At 36.5% G+C, this 21,551-nt stretch overlaps 1 protein-coding gene across 2 annotated transcripts in view; it reads left to right on the top strand.

Annotated features, from left to right (window-relative positions):
• ACADM (acyl-CoA dehydrogenase medium chain) overlaps positions 1–18,794 on the top strand; it is a 35,552-nt gene extending 16,758 nt beyond the window's left edge. For both annotated transcript variants that reach the window (XM_043460946.1, XM_043460945.1), the window contains exons 7-12: positions 283–413; positions 3,202–3,310; positions 7,796–7,936; positions 8,501–8,596; positions 16,371–16,619; positions 17,880–18,794. In XM_043460946.1, coding sequence (XP_043316881.1) covers positions 283–413; positions 3,202–3,310; positions 7,796–7,936; positions 8,501–8,596; positions 16,371–16,619; positions 17,880–17,951 — 798 coding nt within the window. In that variant the 3' untranslated portion in view covers positions 17,952–18,794. The remainder of the gene's footprint in view (positions 1–282; positions 414–3,201; positions 3,311–7,795; positions 7,937–8,500; positions 8,597–16,370; positions 16,620–17,879) is intronic.
• Positions 18,795–21,551: the final 2,757 nt, after the last annotated feature.

Below are 21,551 nucleotides of genomic sequence, written 5' to 3'. Positions count from 1 at the left end.
TTCATAGTGAAGGACAGGGAAGCCTAGTGTGCTGCAGTTCATGGAGTCCCAAGGAGTTAGATATGACTTAGCAACTGAACAACAATAATCCTACATCTAGTTTTAAATTGCATATTAAATGTTTTTACATTTAAACAGTTTGATTCTGTAAGAACATTTTATTTTTACATATTTTAAAATATTTAAAATTATTGATATAAAAAGTAAGATACCTTTCTGGTTCTAAATGTTCATACTTTAATAATTAACATTTATTTATTTCCTTTTTTCCATATATTCAAGGCCTATTGTGTAACAGAACCTGTAGCCGGCTCTGATGTAGCTGGTATAAAAACCAAAGCAGAAAAGAAAGGAGATGAGTATATTATTAATGGTCAGAAGATGTGGATAACCAATGGAGGAAAAGCTAATTGGTATGTTGTTTAAAACATCTCTGTACATTGTTTCTTCATTACCTCATATTCAGAATCTCCCCCTCTCCTTTCCTTTGTTATTAAACCACCACAATTAAGATAAATTTTATTCATGGAACTGGATGGTCCATAAAAGATATAAATAATTCAGTAATTTTTAAAAGTTCTAAGTCTTGAGCTGTTTCTTCAAATTGTCTCAGAAGTTTAATTTGTAAAATAAAATTAAACAAGAACACCTGCTCTGGTTGAATCTAATTAGGAAATCTAGAGCTCCATCTACTTGGCTCACTACACCTACTCTCCATACTCTGCACCGGAACCTCCTTGGAACCATTCCCCTAAGACTCCTGGAAAAAGGAAAGTCACTGGTGCAGCACATCTCTCTAATCCTGAATGATAAGCATTATCTTTTAGAATGTACAGAGTATTACTTTAATAAAATCTAAAAGGCCCAAATATGTAAGTTAAAAATAGTGACATGAAGTTCAACAAAGTGTCATAAAATCACTTGTATAAATATAAAATGTTGAAGGAAAACATATTTGATGGCACTATTTGTGAAAAAATATATGAAGAAAGGGTCAATAGGAATCAACCGTCCAATGTATCTGCCTTTAAGAAGTGAATGTAGTTTCTTGCTGAAGTATAGCGTTAAACAAGCAGGAAAAAATGGCAGCAGTTCGAGGAAACACTTTTTTGTGTGTGTGTGTGTGTTAAAATAATTTAATTCTCCCTGTACATTTCTGTCCACATGAGCCAACAAAAGTCAAGAATGCATACTTTACAATATTTACCTGTTTGGGGACATTCAAGTCAATTTCAGATGGCAAAAGTAGAATTCAGTCACTAATGACATGTTTAAAAAATATATATTAAACAAAAAAAATGTTTTTACAAGATAAAAAATAATTTTCCACAATGCAATAAATTGCAGATCACTGAAATTTTAACTCTTTAGATGATTTCAGTTCAGTTTTTGGTTTCAAAATCTAGAGACAACTGAAAGAAAAAAGCATTGGCAGAATTTCTATCTGTTTTTACGTTTCTCTTTTCTGTTTCGACTATTTGTTACACTGTTCAAAGATGTTGAGGATGAAGGTGCTCTTGCATGACCGGTGGCCTTTAGATGATCAAAAAGTTTGTTCCGGGATGGAAATTGACTATAGCAGGTTGTACAGCTGATAAGCACATCACTCACTGTCTGTGGTTCAGCAGGTACTCTGACAGACTTTTTAGTATCTTTGACTTTCTTTCCTTTGGGTTTAGAAACACTTTTAGCCTCAGTTTTGGGGTCATCACACAGTTCTACAGTCTCTGTGACCCCAACATTTTCTTGGAGACTATCTTCTGATTCTTTGGCACTATAAGACAGGCATTGACAAAATGGAATAAATTCAGAAGCAAGTAAGTGTTCTTCATTAGGGTGAAGGTGGAAAACATGTCCTGTAAAGAATAAAGGAATTAGATTTGTGTTGGAAGAATTTAAAAAATTTTTGAAATAATGTCTCATACAAAGAAGACTAGGTTCATACATTTGCTTCAGAAAGCCAGTTTAGAATAAATGGGTGAAAGTGAGACAAATGTAGAGTATAGCTCAGCATAAGGATAAGCATTTCGATAGTGGTTCTATCCAATATGTAAGTTGTCATAGGAAAAATGTATTTACTCATCATTACAAGTATATAAATAGAAGCTTATAGAGGAAGGACTCTCTGCTGATTGGAATAATGAACTAGAAATGGACTGTCTTTCCTTGTCTGCAAAAATTCTGATTCAATATATATATATATATGTGTGCTCTTTCAGCATTATTTTTTGGCAAGAAAAGCATTATTCCCGAGAGTGAATTTACTGTCTATTTTAAATATGTCCATCACTTTATGAGTGTCCAACATTATGGATTGCTATATATCATTATCTTTAAGTTATCATAATATCAAGTAATAAAAAAATGAAGAAATGATTACAGTGTAACAAGTTGAGAGAAATCCAGTGCAATTAGAAACTTTCACAACTGTAAGAATTCATTAAGTACAATGCATCATGTAATAAGACAAATTAGGTAAAATATGAGACTGGAAAAGAGTTTTTATTATTTTTTTAAACTATTAAGTAAAACTGTAGAATGAGTGATAGTTTATTAGTTTTAAGCACAGAAAATAAATTTCTTGTTTAAGGAATTTTTAAAAAATTCTCCTATTCCAGGCTATTTAGAACATGGGTTACATGGATATTTGGATGTTTTTGCCTTTTCTCCTCATGTTGCATTTTTAAATCTTTCTGGGAAAGATTCTTCTGAAGAGAAAATGTAGCAGATATTCATAATAATTCAACTATAACAGAAACTCTGATTTTGCTGCATAAAGAGGACAGTAGTCAGACCATGGGGGTCTCTATCTCATTGCTCTTCATAGGTAGCCCCATTTGCCCTACTTTTCTAAATAGCTTGTCCCTTAAACTAGTTTTGGGAAAGAAAAAGTGACAGTTCCAACACATACATACTTTATGTTATCTTGATATGAGGCATTTTTACTTGTTAGACAACAATAAAAAGTTAAATTCCATATTATTAATAGATAAGAAGTAGATGTGGGTTGAAATACTAGCTCTGCCACATCATAAGATTATGACCTGGGCAAGCTTTTAAATCTTTCTGATGCTTCATTTCTTCTATAAAATGGCGATAATAATAATTGTGATTGTTGGCAGGATTAACTGAGATGGGAGTCATCACATGTTGTATGTTGTTATCTGCTGATACCATTATCTTTATCATCATGTTTATTAGGTATTTTTTATTGGCTCGTTCTGATCCGGATCCTAAGGCTCCTGCTAGTAAAGCCTTTACTGGCTTTATTGTGGAAGCAGACACCCCAGGACTACAGATTGGAAGAAAGGTAAATGTGTACTTGTAGTGACTAATGCCTCCAATATTTTTTTAACTATAAATTTAAAAATTACTAATTTCAGTTTCCTTTATTGAAAACATTTTGTTTGCATTAAGTTGCAATAGAAATAAAGCTGCATTTGATGTTATCGGGTAAAATAATCCTTCCTGAAGATTTTTAAGTTGAGAATAGTCATTTCAAGTCATTTGAAAGAGTGGCCAAATTGTATACAATTTGTATGCATATACAATTCTGTATGTTTACAGTTTGCCTATATTCCCATTGCTCCTGCTTCTCATGCTGCTTATTAAAAACCATATTATATTTTTTTCTTAAAAAGGGTCATGGTATCTACAACTTCCTCTCAAATAATTCAACAAATAATGCTATAGCTAATAGTTATACATACATACAAAACACAGAAATAAAGCAAATATGCCAAAATTGGTGAATCTAGGCAAAGGTATGTAGGTATTCATTTTACTCCTCTTGCAATTCTTCTGTTGGTTTGAAATTTTTAAAACAAAACATTGAGGGGATATAACTATCTTGGCAATTTCTTTTTTCATATATATATATATATACATATATATATATATATACACATATATATATATATCATTGAAGTATAGTTGATTTATAATGTTGGGTTAATTTCTGCTGTACAGAAGGGTGATTCAGTTATATATATATATTTTTCATATTCTTTTCCATTATGGCTTATCACAGGATATTGAATACAGTTCCCTGTGCTATATAGTAGGGCCTTGTTGTTTATCCATTCTGTATATATTAGTTTACATCTGCTAATCCCAAACTCTCAATCTTTCCCTTTCTCACCACCCACCTTGGTAACCACAAGTCTGTTCTTTGTGTCTGGGAGTCTGTGTCTGTCTTGTAGATATGTTCATTTGTCATGTATTTTAGATTGCACATATGTGCTCAGTCACATCCAACTCTTGTGACCCCCATGGACTATATAGCCTGCCAAGCTCCTTTGTCCATAAGATTTTCCAGGCAAGAATACTGGATTGAGTTGCTATTTCCTATTCCAAGATTCCATATATAGGTGATATCGTATTGTATTTGCCTTTCTTTTTCTAACTTACTTCACTTAGTATGATAATCTCTAAGACCATCTAAGTTACTGCAAATGGCATTATTTCATTCTTTTTATGGCTGAGGAATATTCAATTGTGTATATATACCACATCTTCTTTAGGTTGGGTTCATGTCTCACCTATTGTATATAGTGCCACTAGTAACATAGGGGTACATGTATCTTTTCAAATTATAGTTTTGTCCAAGAGTGGAATTGTTGGATTATATGGTAACCCTATTTTTGTTTTTTTTGAAGAACCTCCATACTGTTTTCTAGGCTTCCCTGGTGGCTTAGATGGTAAAGAATCTGCCTGCAATGCAGGAGACCCAGGTTCAATCCCTGGGTCTGGAAGAGCCCCTGGAGAAGGGAATGGCTATCCACTCCAGTATTCTTGCCTGGAGAATTCCATGGACAGAGGAGCCTGGTGGGCTGTGGGTTGCAAAGAGTTGGACACAACTGAATGACTAACATTTTTGCTTTCATACTGCTTTCCGTAGTGGTAGCACCAATTTATATTCCCATCAACAGTGTAGGAGGGTTCCTTTTCTCCACACCCTCTCCCACATTATTTGTAGACTTTTATTTATTTATTTTTTAATTGAAGGATAATTGCTTTACCGAATTTTGTTGTTTTCTGTCAAACCTCAACATGAATCAGCCATAGGTATACATATATCCCCTCCCTTTTGAACCACCCATCTCCCTCCCCATCCCACCCCTCTAGGTAGATACAGAGCCCTTGTTTGAGTTTCCTGAGACATACAGCAAATGCCCCTTGGCTGTCTATTTTTCATATGGTAATGTAAGTTTCCTTGTCACTCTCTGCATACATCTCACCCTCTCCTCACCTTTCCTCATGTCCATAAGTCTGTTTTCTTTGTCTGTTTCTCCACTGCTGATTCTTCAGTACCACTTTTCTAGATTCCGTATATATGCATTAGTATACAGTATTTATCTTTCTCTTTCTGACTTATTTCACTCTGTATAATGAGCTGTAGGTTCATCCACCTCATTAGAACTGACTCAAATGTGTTCCTTATTATGGCTGAGTAATATTCCATTGTGTATATGTACCACAACTTCTTTATCCATTCATCTGTTGATGGACATCTAGGTTGCTTCCATGTTCTAGCTATTGTGAATAGTGCAGAAAATGAACAATGGAATACATGTGTATTCTTTTTCAGTTTTAGTTTTCTCAGAGTATATGCCTAGGAGTGGGATTGCTGGGTCATATGGTGGTTTTATTCCTAGTTTTTTAAGGAATCTCCATACCATTTTCCATAGTGGCTGTGTCAGTTTATTTGTAGACTTTTTAATGATGGCCGTTCTGACCAGTGTGAGGTACCCATTGTAGTTTACATTGCCATTTCTCTAATAATTAGTGATGATAAGTATCTTTTCATGTCCCTGGCAATTTCTTATCAAGTTAAACATGCACTTACCACATACTCACACTCCTAAATATTTATCCAAGAGAAATAAAAACAAGGACCTATGTTTATAGCAGCTTCATTTATAATTGCTGAAAACTTGGGAGTGGCAGGACAGTGGGGGATGTCCATCAGCTGGTGAGTAGATAAAGGATATATGGTACATCCATATAGGGGAATGCTACTCTGAAATACTGATCAGCAGCAACATGGATGAATCTTAAAAGCACTCTGCTAAGTGAAAAGTCAGATACAGAAGGATGACCTTATTCCATTTATATGACATTCTGGAAAAGGAAAAACGTATGGACAAAATCAGATTTGTGATTTCTTGGGATTGGGAGTAGAGTAAGGGAATTGACTAAGAGAGTACGAGGGAACTTTTAGGCATGCTGAAATATCTTCATTGTGGTAATAGTTAACATATATACATCTGTCTAAACTATTAGAAATGTATGTGTTAGAAGAGTTAAATTTTTCTATACGTAAATTCTATGCCAGAACACCTAATTCTCAGAGGTGGAGATAAATGTTAATAGAAGTTCAACTTTTACCCAGTACATTGCTAGCTCTATTAAACTAAAATTAAATGTTCCAAAGCAAATTATATTAAATGGTTTTACTGACATTTGTGGTAAAAAGATAGTCTTCAAACATACAATGAAATCTGTCTTTGTGGGTAATATGTACATGTAGACTTGAGACTACTGTTGGTTTTGTTGGCTAAAAAAGACGAACAACTTGAGAGTTGTGAGTTAAGTTTTATTTGGGGCAAAATGAGGACTGCAGCCCATGAGACAGCACCTCAGATAGTTCTGAGAGACTGCTCCAAAGAGGCAGTCAGGGAACGTTAATATAGAAGATTTTGGTGAAGGGGGAGTTCAATGCAATCCAGTGCTTACTTTACAGAAGGTTTTCTGCTAGTCCCAAGAAGCTAATGTCAACATGAAGGGATTTAGTGATTTTCTAGCCATTCCCTTCTCCAGGAGATCTTGACTCAGGGATTAAACCCAGGTCTCCTGTACTGTGGGCAGATTCTTTAATGTCTGAGCCACCAGAGGGAAATGGGAGGGAGGAGTGGCTTAATAGGAGTTAAGTTTCCCAGGAGAGTCTGTGGGATCATGAAATCAGTTCCTGAAAATATCCAACTATCTAATGAACTGGTAGGTCTTTACCAGGGCTTCCCTGGTAGCTCAGCTGGTAAAGAATCCACCTGCAATGCAGGAGACCCGGGTTCAATTCCTGGGTCGGGAAGATCCCCTGGCGAGGGGATAGGCTACCCACTTCAGTATTCTTGCCTGGAGAATCCCCATTGGCAGAGGAGCCTGGCCAGCTACAGTCCAGTCCATAGGGTTGCAAAGAGTCGGACATGACTGAATGACTTAGCACACAGCACAGATCTAAAGACCTGTTCTGCCAGACACCCTGGAGCACAGAGTGCCTCATTCCACCCTGAACTCTCTCAGGAGGTGTTGGAGGTCAGCAGCTGCAGCAGCTCAGGGTTCAGTCTCTGCAAAGGCAAATGGCGACTGCCCTTGTTGTTCAGTCACTGGCAGATGCTCTCAGCAAGTGCCATTTGTCATTGACAGGTAAGTGACAATTTGTAGCCAACAGTTTCAGAGTTTGTGAAACGTTGTTTTAGATGAGGGTTTCACAAACTTTTTTTTTTTAAAGATGTAGCATACTTAAGTATTTTAGATTTTGAGGGCCACATGGTCTCTGTCACAAATACTCAGTTCTCCCTTCGTAGCAAGAAAGTAGCCATAGAGAATATGTAAATGAATAGGTGTGACTGTAGTTCTGTAAAGCTATATTTAGAAAATAGGCCTTGCAGGCCATAGTTTGTCCACCTCCATATAAGGCAATTGCAGAAAATCTTAAAGTCTTTAACAGTGCTTAAAGCAAGAATTTATGCTAGCTCAAAGTATGTTTCATACTATGTATTGTTTTCCTTATTAGGAATTAAATATGGGCCAGCGATGTTCAGATACAAGAGGAATTGTCTTTGAAGATGTGAGAGTGCCTAAGGAAAATGTTTTAATTGGTGAGGGAGCTGGTTTCAAAATTGCAATGGGAGCATTTGATAAAACCAGACCACCAGTAAGTAAGATGACTTAATAACCTTTATAGGAGATTTCATTTATTATATTGAATAATTTGGTTTTAACATTGTTTGCTTGGTCTGTATTTCTTTTTAAATATCTGCTTTTATTAAAGATGGAGGGATTTTGGTTTTTTTTTTTTTTTTAGAATTCTTCAACATTCTTGCTATTACAGAAATTATTTTAATAAAAGCAAAATTACTGTAGTTGTTAGATTTACAAAAAAGCATTTCACACTTAATTTAATCATTCCTGCTAATGTGTACTCATTCCTCTTGCCTCATTCATTAAGAATATTTCCCGTGAGAAGCTTTCCCCTGTTAAACAGAAAGAATGATTTATCTCTAGGCTATGATCCTGTGCCTTAAAAAATGCCTTCCATTAACCTTTAATTCATATAAAATATAAATTTAAATGCTTGTCATTTCCCCCACCCTTTATTGCCTTAAGGTATAGGTCGGCTTCTCTTTGTACAAACTTTAACTTAGATTTTAGGCAAGTAGCCATTATGTGTGTGTTTTAAAGACAACATGAACTTCCGCTTTGTAAAATGTATTGCTAGGTAGCAGCTGGTGCTGTGGGACTAGCACAGAGAGCTTTGGATGAAGCTACCAAGTATGCCCTGGAGAGAAAAACTTTTGGAAAGCTGCTTGTAGAGGTAATTTTAATACTATAGTTGTTTTGTTCAAATGTAAAACCATTCATTTTCACTTAATATTTGAAAACTATCTTTTAAATAAAAAATAGTTTATTTCTGCTTTGGTAGCAAGAAGATAATGTGAAGTGGAAGTGTCAGGGTGGGTTTTAAGAATACCTTTGCATATATGTATATGTATATATAAAAATTTATTTGGCTGCACCAGGTCTTAGTTGCAGCATGTAGGATCTAATTATCTGACCAAGGATTGAACTCCAGCCCCTTGCATTGGGAATGTGGAGTCTTAGCCTCTGGACCACCAGGTAAGTCCCAAGAGTAGATTTTCTTTAGACGCTGCTACTATTAATATCTGTTGTCTGCTTTGGGATTTATGTTAATTAAGAAGAAAAAGAACAGCTAATATTTAACTGCCTGTATTATCTGTACACTCTTTTTTGTTTGTACTACAATTTCCATTAAAGACCAGGAAGCTGCAGTTTAGAATAAATAATTTGTCCAAGGACATACAATTTAGAAATCAGAGATCCAGGGTTCCATTTCATGCTGTTAATCCATGTTACTTCTCATGTCTTCTTGCTTATCAAATAATCAAATAATTTTAGTACTATTTGTTAGTGTTGTTTTTTGGCTACACAGCATGTATTGTGGGATCTTAATTCCCCAACCAGGGATTGAACCTGGGCCCTTGGGGCAGTGAAAACTCAAGAGTCTTAACAACTGGATTGCCAGGCAATTCTCAAGAACTTTTTAATATTATCTTTTCAAACATTTATGCTTCCCCATTGTCTGTATTCTCTTCTGTAACTCCTTCTGTAACTATTGGTTGCACAAGGGACGCTCCCTATTTCTATCCCTGTGTGTCAGTGGTTCTCAACTGTCTGGTGGAAGATAGGTTTTAATTTTCAGTCAACTGTGGACCATTATTTTTTTAAAATATAAGAAAGTCACACTATCAAATTGTTACAAATGCTTACTCTCACTTTGTGTATCATGAACCAGTGCAGTAACAATTTGTGTTCTATAGATGAAACTTGGATTAGTACACTTCTGTATCTCAACCTCAATTATGTAATTTATTTTTTGCTATAATCTAAATAACTTTCTCAGATTTGCTTTTCAGTTTTTTTTTTTTAACCCTATGTCTAATCTCCTCTTCAATCCATTTAATGACTTTTTTCATTTATAGAATTTATGTTTGGTTCTTTTTCATTTCTACCCTTTCTTTTATGGTGGCCTGGTTTTTCAACATAGCTTCTCTTTCTCCTTTTTTATCTTTTTAATTATATAAAGCTTCAGTTATGGTCACTTTCTGATTTTTTTCTGTTATTTCAAGTTCTTCAGTTCAGTTCAGTTCAGTCGCTCAGTCGTGTCCGACTCTTTGCCACGCCATGAATCGCAGCACGCCAGGCCTCCTTGTCCATCACCAACTCCCAGAGTTTACTCAAACTCATGCCCATTGAGTCGGTGATGCCATCAGCATCCCATGGTCTGCCGTCCCCTTCTCCTCCTGCCCCCAATCCCTCCCAGCATCTTAGGGTGGCTGTTTTTTTGGTCTACTGCATCTGATCTCTCTGTTATGACCAATTATTTCCTGTCTTAATTTTTGCTTATAAGCTTATCTGCAGCAGCATTCATTAGTTTCCTTCAATGCATTGTGGAAGTATCCAAGAGACCAGTTTTTGTACGTTTTTGTACTTTTATCAGGTAGCCCAGAGGTTTCAGTATTCTTAGAGCTGTTTTTCCCACATGAATTTCTCCACTTGTAAAATCCTACACCACAGCTGTATACATTGATTACATGCTTAAAAGAGATTCCTTTTTTAAATCTCCCAGACAGAGTCTTGGGCAAGAAATAAGCTTCTTTGTGGTCTTCTTGCCTTGATGAGCTAAGACTTTTAGTTCTTCCTTTGGAAAGAGAAGTTCTTATAGGCAGAGAATCTCAATTTCAGCCCCTCATCTTTTTCATTCTCACATTTATCTCCTGTTCTCTGTTCATTAAAACTCCAACTCCTATCACGTTAGACTCAGATCTCAGTCTGATTTTTTTCCTTCCCCATGTCATTGCTTCTCAATCAGGATTAAATTTTTGGAGGCCCTTGGAGATTTGTTTCTTTCCTTTGAGTTGTTTTATTTTGCTTTTATTTTTTAAATAACTTTATTTATTGGCTGTGTTGTGTCTTTGTTGCTCTACTTGTGAGCTTTTCTCTCGTTGCAGTGAGCAGGGTCCACTCTCTCAGTTGTGGTAAGCAGGCTTCTCATTGGAGTGACTTCTCTTGTTGCGTGGCAGAGGTTTCAACAGTTGGCACGTGGGCTTAATAGTTGCAGCTCTTGGGCTCGAGAGCACAGGCCCAATATTTGTGGCACACTTGGTTAGTTGTTCCATGGCATGAGGGATCTACCTGGACCAGGGATTAAACCTATGTCTCCTGCATTAGCAGGCAGAATCTTTACCACTGAGACATGAGGGAAGCCCCCTTTTGTTTTTAAATCAAGCATTTCTTTGTGTTTGTGGACAGAAAGAGAGTCTATATTAGCTCATTTATGTCACCAGAGCTATATGTATACAGATTAGTGAAATGTATGCTTATTATTAAATGTTAGTTTAGTTTAATCATAAACAGATAACATCATTTTCAGGTCCTTCTCACCAACTGTCTGATATTCTTCTGGCTATTTTCAACTCAAAATGGAATCTTTTATGTTCCTTTTCTTACAGACTCTAAAGATTCTTTTTTGTATTTTTACTATCTGCAGAATGATATTTTTGCCTCATGGCTCTTACAGTTAAGTATAGTAAGTCTGTCTTTTTGCATACTACTTTTCTAAGCTAAACAAAGGAGATATTAAGCAGCTGATTTAAGATTTTTTCTTTTTTTTAGTTTTAAGGGACATTATTGAGTATAGTATTCTAATCATAGCTCTCCTGTTCACTCCCATGTTTATCATTGTTGTTATTACTACTTCTTTCTTCAAGAGAACACTGTGTCACTATCCTCATAGTGCTTAATTTGGTGTGGGTAAAGAAAACTGACAAAAACAGAGGATGGTACTTTTTCTTATCAGTAAGTAAAACTAGGAACACTGATAACAAATTACTGGATGATAAAATCTCTCAATAGTAGGCAATAACTGCCTATTCCTTTGTCTAGTCAAAATCCTCCATCCAGGTTAAAGTTGGAGTAGTTTGGGATGATATGAAAGAATCCCTTGTGAGTTACTGTCATTTGTATTGATTATTATTGCTAGTAGGCAATATCTTTTCCCCATGATTTCCATTTCTTGGTGGGAAAATGGACGAGGAGAAATACTGTTTGGGACTTGAGACTGAAATAAGATATACTTAGAAAGAAATATACTTATGTCTCCTTTTTTAACCACCTTATGCTCAAAATTCTTTCATTATCTTCTCATCACACTCAGATCGAAATCCAGAGTACTTGCACTGATGTTCTGTCATCCACACTGACCTTTTGTTGTTCTTTTTATGTTTACTTCTCCTGGCAGATATCCACTTCCTCATTCATTTCATTAAAGAATGTACCCTTGATTACCCTGTGTAAAATAACACCTGAAACACTTGATATAATGATGACTGTGACTGATGTGTGTGTGCTCAGTCATGTCTGACTCTTTGTGATGCCATGGACTGTAGCCTGCCAGGCTCCTCTGTCCATGGGATTTTCCAGGCAAGAATACTGGAGTGGGTTGCCATTTCCTTCTCCAGGGGATCTTTCCAACCCAGGGATCGAACCTGTATTGCTTGTGTCTGCCACATTGGCAGGCTGATTCTTTACCGCTTAGTGCCACCTGGGAAGATCTCACTTTTTTTTCTTCATAGCTCTTAGCACTGTCCAACATTGTATCATGTATGCTTTTGTCTACTGTCTTTCTTTACTGCCTCACTAGCATGTAAGCTCCGCCCAAGAAGTAAATTTCTATTTGGAAACCTTTATACTTCTAGCACTTATATTTTTCACTGTGAACTTCTCAACAAATAGTATTGCATGCATTAATTGATTTAATCCTTGAGGAAGGCCTGAATTGCTATAAACTTCCATCTTAGAACTGCCTTTGTTATGCCCCATAGATTTTGGAATATTATGTTTCTGTTTTCATTTGTCTCCAGGTATTTTTTTTAGTTTCCTCTTTGATTTCTTAAGAGATCCATTTTTTTTTTTTTTAAATAGAATGTTGTTTACATTCCACATTTTTTGTGTTTTTTGCAGGATTGTTTCTGTTTTTGATTTATAGTTTCTACCACTATGGTCAGAAAAGACATTTGACATGATTTCAACCTTGTTACCCTTATTGAGACTTTTTTTGTGGTCTGACATGTTATCTATCATGTAGAATGTTTCATTAACTCTTTAAATAGAATGTGTACTCTGCTCTTTTGGGGTCAAGAATATATTTTTCCAAAGTTGTAAGCATACTTCATATTTGAAACTTTCACATATCAAGGTATGGTGGACATAGTTCCATTCTATAATATATCTTGGCCATATAACTCACAGATGACTTACTGTCTCCCATTGAAAATATTTGTCTAAGTCTCCTAGTTGATTAGGCTTCCCTGGTGGCTCAGATGCTAAAGAAACTGCCTGCAATGTAAGAGACCTATGTTTGATCCCTGGGTTGGTGACATTCTCTGGAGAAGGACATGGCATACCATTCCAGTATTCTTGCCTGGAGTATGCCATGGAAAGATGAGCCTGGTGGGCTACAGTCCATGAGGTCACAAAGAGCTGGACACAGCTGAGTGACTAACACTTTCCCTGTTTGATTATGAACCTCTAGAGGATAAAAAACATCTTTTATTTGTCCTTGTCATTTGCCCATCAGCACCTGATAACAGTGCCACATTATTTGGGAATACCAGACCACCTGACCTGCCCCTTGAGAAACCTGTATGCAGGTCAGGAAGCAACAGTTAGAACTGGACATGGAACAACAGACTGGTTCAAGATAGGAAAAGGAGTATGTCAAGGCTGTATATTGTCACCCAACTTATTTAACTTATATGCACAGTACATCATGAGAAACACTGGACTGGAAGAAGCAGAAGCTGGAATCAAGATTGCCAGGAAAAATATCAATAACCTCAGATATGCAGATGACACCACCCTTATGGCAGAAAGTGAAGAGGAACTAATAAGCCTCTTGATGAATGTGAAAGAGAAGAGTGAAAAAGTTGGCTTAAAGCTCAACATTCAGAAAACTAAGATCATGGCATCTAGTTCCATCACTTCATGGGAAATAGATGGGGAAACAGTGGCTGACTTTATTTTTTTGGGGCTCCAAAATCACTGCAGATGGTGATTGCAGCTGTGAAATTAAGAGATGCTTACTCCTTGGAAGGAAAGTTATGACCAACCTAGACAGCATATTAAAAAGCAGAGACATTACTTTGCCAGCAAAGGTCCATCTAGTCAAGGCTATGGTTTTTCCAGTAGTCATGTATGGATGTGAGTGTTGGACTGTGAAGAAAGCTGAGCACTAAAGAATTAATGCTTTTGAACTGTAGTGTTGGAGAAGACTCTTGAGAGTCCCTTGAACTGCTAGGGGATCCAACCAGTCCATCCTAAAGGAGATCAGTCCTGGGTGTTCATTGGAAGGACTGGTGCTGAAGCTGAAACTCCAATACTTTGGCCACCTCATGCGAAGAGTTGACTCATTGGAAAAGACCCTGATGCTGGGAGGGATTTGGGGGCAGGAGGACAAGGGGACGACAGAGTATGAGATGGCTGGATGGCATCACAGACTCGATGAACATGAGTTTGAGTAATATCCAGGAGTTGGTGATGGACACGGAGGCCTGGCGTGCTGTGATTCATGGGGTGGCAAAGAGTCGGACATGACTGAGCGACTGAGCTGAACTGAACTGATGGCAATTTTCTTTTAAAAATCCGAAGCGAGCACAAAAAAAGACAATCTCTTTAACAAGTGGTGCTGAGAAAACTGGTCAACCACTTGTAAAAGAGTGAAACTAGAACACTTTCTAACACCATACACAAAAATAAACTCAAAATGGATTAAAGATCTAAATGTAAGACCAGAAACTATAAAACTCCTAGAGGAGAACATAGGCAAAACACTCTCCGACATAAATCACAGCAAGATCCTCTATGACCCACCTCCTAGAATATTGGAAATAAAAGCAAAAATAAACAAATGGGACCTAATTCAACTTAAAAGCTTTTGCACAACAAAGGAAACTATAAGCAAGGTGAAAAGACAGCCTTCAGAATGGGAGAAAATAATAGCAAATGAAGAAACAGACAACAGATTAATCTCAAATATACAAACAACTCCTGCAGCTCAATTCCAGAAAAATAAATGACTGAATCAAAAAATGGGCCAAAGATCTAAACAGACATTTCTCCAAAGAAGATATACAGATGGCTTAACAAACACATGAAAAGATGCTCAACATCACTCATTATCAGAGAAATGCAAATCAAAACCACAATGAGGTACCATTACATGCCAGTCAGAATGGCTGCTATCCAAAAGTCTACAAGCAATAAATGCTGGAGAGGGTGTGGAGAAAAGGAAACCCTCTTACACTGTTGGTGGGAATGCAAACTAGTACAGCCACTATGGAGAAGAGTGTGGAGATTTCTTAAAAAACTGGAAATAGAACTGCCATAGGACCCAGCAATCCCACTCCTGGGCATACACACTAAGGAAACCAGATCTGAAAGAGACACTTGTACTCCAATGTTCATCACAGCACTGTACAGCAGATGAATGGATAAGAAAGCTGTGGTACATATACACAATGGAATATTACTCAGCCATTAAAAAGAATACATTTGAATCAGTTCTAATGAGGTGGATAAAACTGGAGCCCATTACACAGAGTGAAGTAAGCCAGAAAGATAAACACCAATACAGTATACTAACGCATATTATATGGAATTTAGAAAGATGGTAACAATAACCCTATATGCAAGACAGAAAAAGAGATACAGATATATAGAACAGACTTTTGGATTCTGGGAGAAGGCAAGGGTGGGATGATCTGAGAAAACAGCATTGAAACATGTATATCATCATGTGTGAAACAGATCGCCAGTCTAGGTTGGATGCATGAGACAAGTGCTCAGGGCTGGTGCACTGGGATGACCCAGAAGGATGGGATGGGGAGGGAGGTGGGAGGGGGGTTCAGGATGGGGAACACATGTAAATCCATGGCTGATTCATGTCAATGTATGGCAAAAACCACTACAATATTGTAATTAGCCCCCAACTAATAAAAATAAATGGAAAAAATAAATAAATAAAAATCCCGGGAGCTGCTCAGAAGGATCCATGTAATTTTTGTGGTATTTTTATAAAAAATGTAAAACCTCATTCCAATCCTGAGAAAACATCATGCAAACCCAAACTATGGGACATTCTACAAAATGTAACCAATCAGTATTATTCATAAGTGCACAATGGTCATGAAAGAGAAGGAGAGACTGAGGAATCCTAACAGCTTTGGGAAGACTAGGAAGAAATAACAATTAAATACAGTTAGAATCCTGGATGAGATCTTACAACAGAGATAGGACATTGGTGGAAAACTTGGCCAAATTTGAATAAAGTATATAGTTTAGCTGATGATATTTTACCAATGTTAATTATACTATGGTTTTGTAATATGTTACCACTGGAGGATGCAGATTTTAACTTTTTAAGTCTGAAATTAGTTTTTAAAGTTAAAGTTTCAGGGGAAATAATTTTAAATTAATAAATATCCTTAAACTTTTTTTCTGTTTAATTCTAGCACCAAGGAATATCATTTTTGCTGGCTGAAATGGCAATGAAAGTTGAACTAGCTAGAATGAGTTACCAGAGAGCAGCTTGGGAAGTTGATTCTGGTCACCGAAATACCTATTATGCCTCTATTGCAAAGGCATATGCTGGAGATATCGCAAATCAGCTAGCTTCTGATGCTGTTCAGATTTTTGGAGGCAATGGATTTAATACCGAATATCCTGTAGAAAAATTAATGAGGGATGCCAAGATCTATCAGGTAATGTTAAAAATGATTATGGTTGATTTTTAAGGAACATAATATTCATAAATCATATGGTAGATTAAAGATTTTGTGTCACAGGTAATAATAAATCATCATAATAAGTGGCTGTGAGCCTAAATTTTTAGAACTAATTAACACAAAGAAGAATGTTACTTTTAAGTATATGCCTTGAGTGAGCAAGCTAACAAAGCTAATAGTGTAGACATGTAGATTTATCTGAATAACCCTTCTTTAATTCTTAACATCCTAGCTAATTGTAACCCACTCTTTGCTCTCCTTAAAGTTTGCATATCACTTAAACTAATTAAATTATTTTATTTTGAATCTTACCTGACAACTCTTGAGGTCATATTTAGGAGGTAAAAAAACATGAGGAGAATGGCTTCTTAATTAAATTGATGGTTAAGAAAACTTAGAGATAGTAGTGATTTAGTAAATAAGATATAAATGCTCATGCCACATGTATCTTAAATATTTATCAGCCATGCTTCTCTCCTCCATTTCTCCCTCAGTTACTCCAATATCTCCTCCATTACTTCCCTCAATCCCCAGGAAATTATTTGACAAATCTAGTTATTTAAAATCCAGGGGTAGAATCATAGAATGTTAAAGAGAGAAATTTAGACAGTGCAGCCCTTCAATTTAGATTTGAAAAAACTGAGGACCATAATTTGTGCCTTATCCAAAGTTCCAAGTTTATTTGATAATGCTCTCCCTTCCCTGGAGCCTTTAATTATTACCTTTTTACTTTTCTCTGACATCTGAACAAATAGTTAGAAGTTTAAACTGGAAGAGAGGGCTGTCTTCTAGGAATACTTAACTGAACAAAACAAATCCTTCCAGCATCTTTTTTCATTAGCAACTCAGTTCCTTAGGAACAAAAAATAAAAGTTAGGTTTAAGAGTAAGAATAGAAAATGACTGAAGGTGACAACTAGCTAAAACAGCTCAAAAAAGTTGGTTAAATATTTCAGCAACATTAAACTTTAGATTTCCCAAATACTTTTTGAAAGTTAATATCCTTTTAAGACTGTCCTCCAAAATTTTGGTAGAGTTCTTATAATAATTTTAACTAATCTTTAGAAAATTATGTATTTTCATGGTTTTCAGAAAATCAGGTTTCAGAATCACTGTAGATTATAGACCGTATGTATGGTTTGATTCAGTTTAGTATTGGAATGGAGTTTAGAGTACTGTCTAAAATACTGAGGACTTACATATGAAATATATTTAACCCACTTTTTTTTTTTTCCAGATTTATGAAGGTACAGCACAAATTCAAAGGCTTATTATAGCCCGTGAACACATTGGCAAGTATAAAAATTAACCAGATCGCCATGTTAATAATTGTTGAGTAATTAGAATATGATGTACTTTTTAAACTGCAGGAGAGAGGAAACGCTTTAAGGTTTTTTTTCCAGTGAAATTTTTAACATAGGTTCTCTTGTACTAAACCTGTACAACTGATTCTAATAGTATTGGGCTGGCCAAAAAGTTTGTTTGGGTTTTTCTATAATGTTATGAAAGAACCTGAACGAACTTTTGGGCCAACTCAAAACTTTTATACTTTTGTTTAACTTTATGACTTGCCTTTTCTGTAACACATTTGGTTTTATTAAAGTTATGCATTTTCCTTTAGTTCCATTGTACCTGAATTACATTAACCTAGAAAAATACATTTGGTTTGTTATTTTACCCTCTGAAAATTAGAGCAACAGAAATTTCTTGGAATTTCAGTGTTTTTCCAAAGACAGAAAAGAAGGTTTATAAAGTATTCAGAATGTTCCAAAATTTACATTGAGAAAATATTCTAGGATTTAAATAACTTGTCAGTGACTTTATATAAGTGACTAATATAAGACTTACTGGTCTTATATTAGAGGAATTAATTTTACTGCAATTTGGAAAGCATTTGGTTTCTCTTTTGTACAGTAATAGTCAAAAATTTGATGTTAATATTCTCCCTTTATACAGTGACCAGAAGTTACATAAAGTTTTAATTCTGAACCCACATAATTCTGAGCCCACATTTCACTTGCCTTAGTTTTAAAAAGTATGACTCTATTGGCCCCTGGTTAACCTTTGGTCTATTGTGTACAATCTGATTTCTTGCACATACATTCTAAAAATAAACTTAAATAAATTTGTTCAGTGTTATGTATCTGTTCAATTTGTGTATCTGTTTGTATTCTTTTCAAGAAGTCTTATTATTTCATTTAATAGTGTATACTTGATTTATTTACTATGATGGAAAAAAATTCATGTTTTGATTTTGAACTGCATAAAGTTAGCTGTCCATATTTTCATTAGATTGCATTATTAGATACCTCAGAAAATATCAATATGGAATAATGAAAGGACCAAATATGAATTTACTATTTCTTTGTAATTCTAAACGTTGAATACTGCTAAAATATGTTATACCAGATGATATTTCTTATGTCACTTATTTTCCAATTCCGATACCAACTGGGCATCCACAGTTCAATCTTATTCTGACAATAATGCAGAATAGTTACCATCAGACTCCACAGGTTTAAGAACTCTGGCCCACTCTGCCTGAAGTGGTATCTCACTTCCAACACCACTTATAAATCCTGGATCCCCAGGCTACCCACACTTCTGTCCACTTTGGTTACAAATTTGGGTATTCCATGTCCCTGCCCTCAGGTGTGATAATTTGCAAGAATGACTCACAGAACTCAGATAAAACATACTTCCTGTTTATCACAAAGGAGGAAATGCAAAGGGCAAGGTCTAAGGAGAGACACGGAGGTTTCATAACTTCTCCCGACGCACCACACCTCCAGTACCTCAGTGTGTTCCTTGGAAGCATAGTTCAGCATATAATCTGGAAACTCCTGAATCTCATCACTCAAGTTTTATGGAGAATCTTCAGCCTTGCTCTCCTCCCCAGATGTCGGGTGGGGCTGAAGTTCCCACCTGCATTAGTCAGCTAAGGTCGCTGTAACAAAATGCCACAGACTGGGTGGCTTAAACAACAGAAAATTTTTTTCTCAAAGTTCTGGAGGCTAGAAGTCTAAGACCAAGGTACTATCTGGGTTGGTTTCTGGTGAGGCCTCTCATCCTGGTTTGTGTAATACGCTGCTACCTTCTCATTGTGTTCTCACATGGCCTCGTGTCTGCACAACCGTAGGGAGAGAGCAGCCACTGGTGTGTCTTCTTACAAGGACGCCAGCTTTATTAGATTAGAACCATACCTTTATGACCTCGTTTTACTTCTCTCAAGTCCAAAGCTTCAAATATGGTCACATGAGAATGGTTAGGGCTTCAGCATATGATGGCGGCAGGGTGGGGGGGAGGGGGGGCGCGGGGGGCGGGGGGCGACAGTCTAGACCACGACAGTACCCTCTAATTACTTGGTCTTTTTGGTGATCAGCCCCATCCTGAGCCTCTTTAGGGGTCCCACGCTGTCACTTCATTAACATAACTCTACTTTGATCTTTTGAAAGAAGTTCATTAGGAATAATATACTTCTGTTGCTCAGGAAATTCCAAGGAATTGATGAACTTAGAGCAGGCATGATCAAAAGTTGGGGAAAAAACCATAAAGGGAAGCAGGACCTTATGGTCCTACCCATCGCCACCCCTCCTTCCCCATGTCCTTCGCCTGCCTGTTGTCTGTGGGAAAACTTCAGCCGAAGAAAAAGTTTAGTCAGAGAAGTGAGAAGATGCAGAAGCAAAGAAAAGCAGTCAAATAGGACAAAACAGTAACAGTTTAGTCAGTGAGCAAAGTCAAGAACCTTTAGTTCCTCCTCCAAAGCTATTGAAAGTATTCTGAGCCATATCCCGTGAGCTGTATTATAGAGTCGGAAAGCCCCACCAGGTAAAAGAAGTTAACTACAAAATGACCAGACTGTAGCCATGACAAGCTGCCACAATTCTGAGACTTTGTCTCAAGGAAATAGAAATAAACTGACCCTGGAACTGAAGATTAACTGTATTTAAAGCAATCAAGATGACCCTGGTCAGACCACCACATGACCAATTTCAAGATGACTGTCAGAGCTAACTGCTGTTTCTGCATGTGTCCCTCTGTCTAGAAAAGCTCTTGCTCCCTGATTGTCAGGTTGTGGTAAGTCAGGCTTTATATGTGTGTCCCTCATCCTCGCCCCCACCCCCAGCCATTTCCAGCATCCAAAATAAAGCAACCGTTCCACCAAACTTGCTTTGTTTTTCTTGTTGTTTTTAGGTGATTAAAAAAAAAAAACACATTTAATTTTGTATTGGGATATAGTTGATTAGCAATGTTATGATAGTTTAAGGTGAACAGTTTAGGGACTCAGCCATATATATACATGTATCCATTCTCCCCCAAACTCCCCTCCCATCCAGGCTGCCACATAACATAGAGCAGAGTTCCATGTGCTATACCATAAGTCTTTATTTGTTATCCACTTTAAATATAGCATTGTGTGCATGTCCATCCCTAACTCCCTAACTGTCCCTTCCCCTGGGCAACTGTAAGTTCATTCTTGAAGTCTGAGTCTGTTTTAAAAATAAGTTCATCTGTATCATTTCTTTTAGAGTCCGCATAGAAGGATGTCACACACTATATTTTTCCTTCTCTGTATGACTTACTTCACTTAGTATGACATTTTCTAGGTAGATCTATGTTGCTGCAAATGGCATTATCTCATTCTTTTTAATGGCTGAGTAAAATTCCATTGTATATGTATATACCACATCTTATCCATTCCTGTGCTGATGGACATATAGGTTGCTTCCATGTGTTGGCTATTGTAAACAGTGCTGCAATGAACATTGGAGTGCATGTATCTTTTCGGATCATGTTTGCTCTGGATATGTGCCCCAGAATGGGATTACAGGGTCATATGGTTAGCTTTATTTTTAGTTTTATAAAGAACCTCCATACTATTCTCCATAGTGGCTGTACCAATTTACAT

Source organism: Cervus canadensis, chromosome 2 (genome assembly GCF_019320065.1).
Source record: "Cervus canadensis isolate Bull #8, Minnesota chromosome 2, ASM1932006v1, whole genome shotgun sequence".
In the NCBI taxonomy this organism is placed as follows: Eukaryota; Metazoa; Chordata; class Mammalia; order Artiodactyla; family Cervidae; genus Cervus; species Cervus canadensis.
Note: the sequence above shows the minus strand (reverse complement) of the source record. Positions and strands in the feature narration are given on the sequence as shown.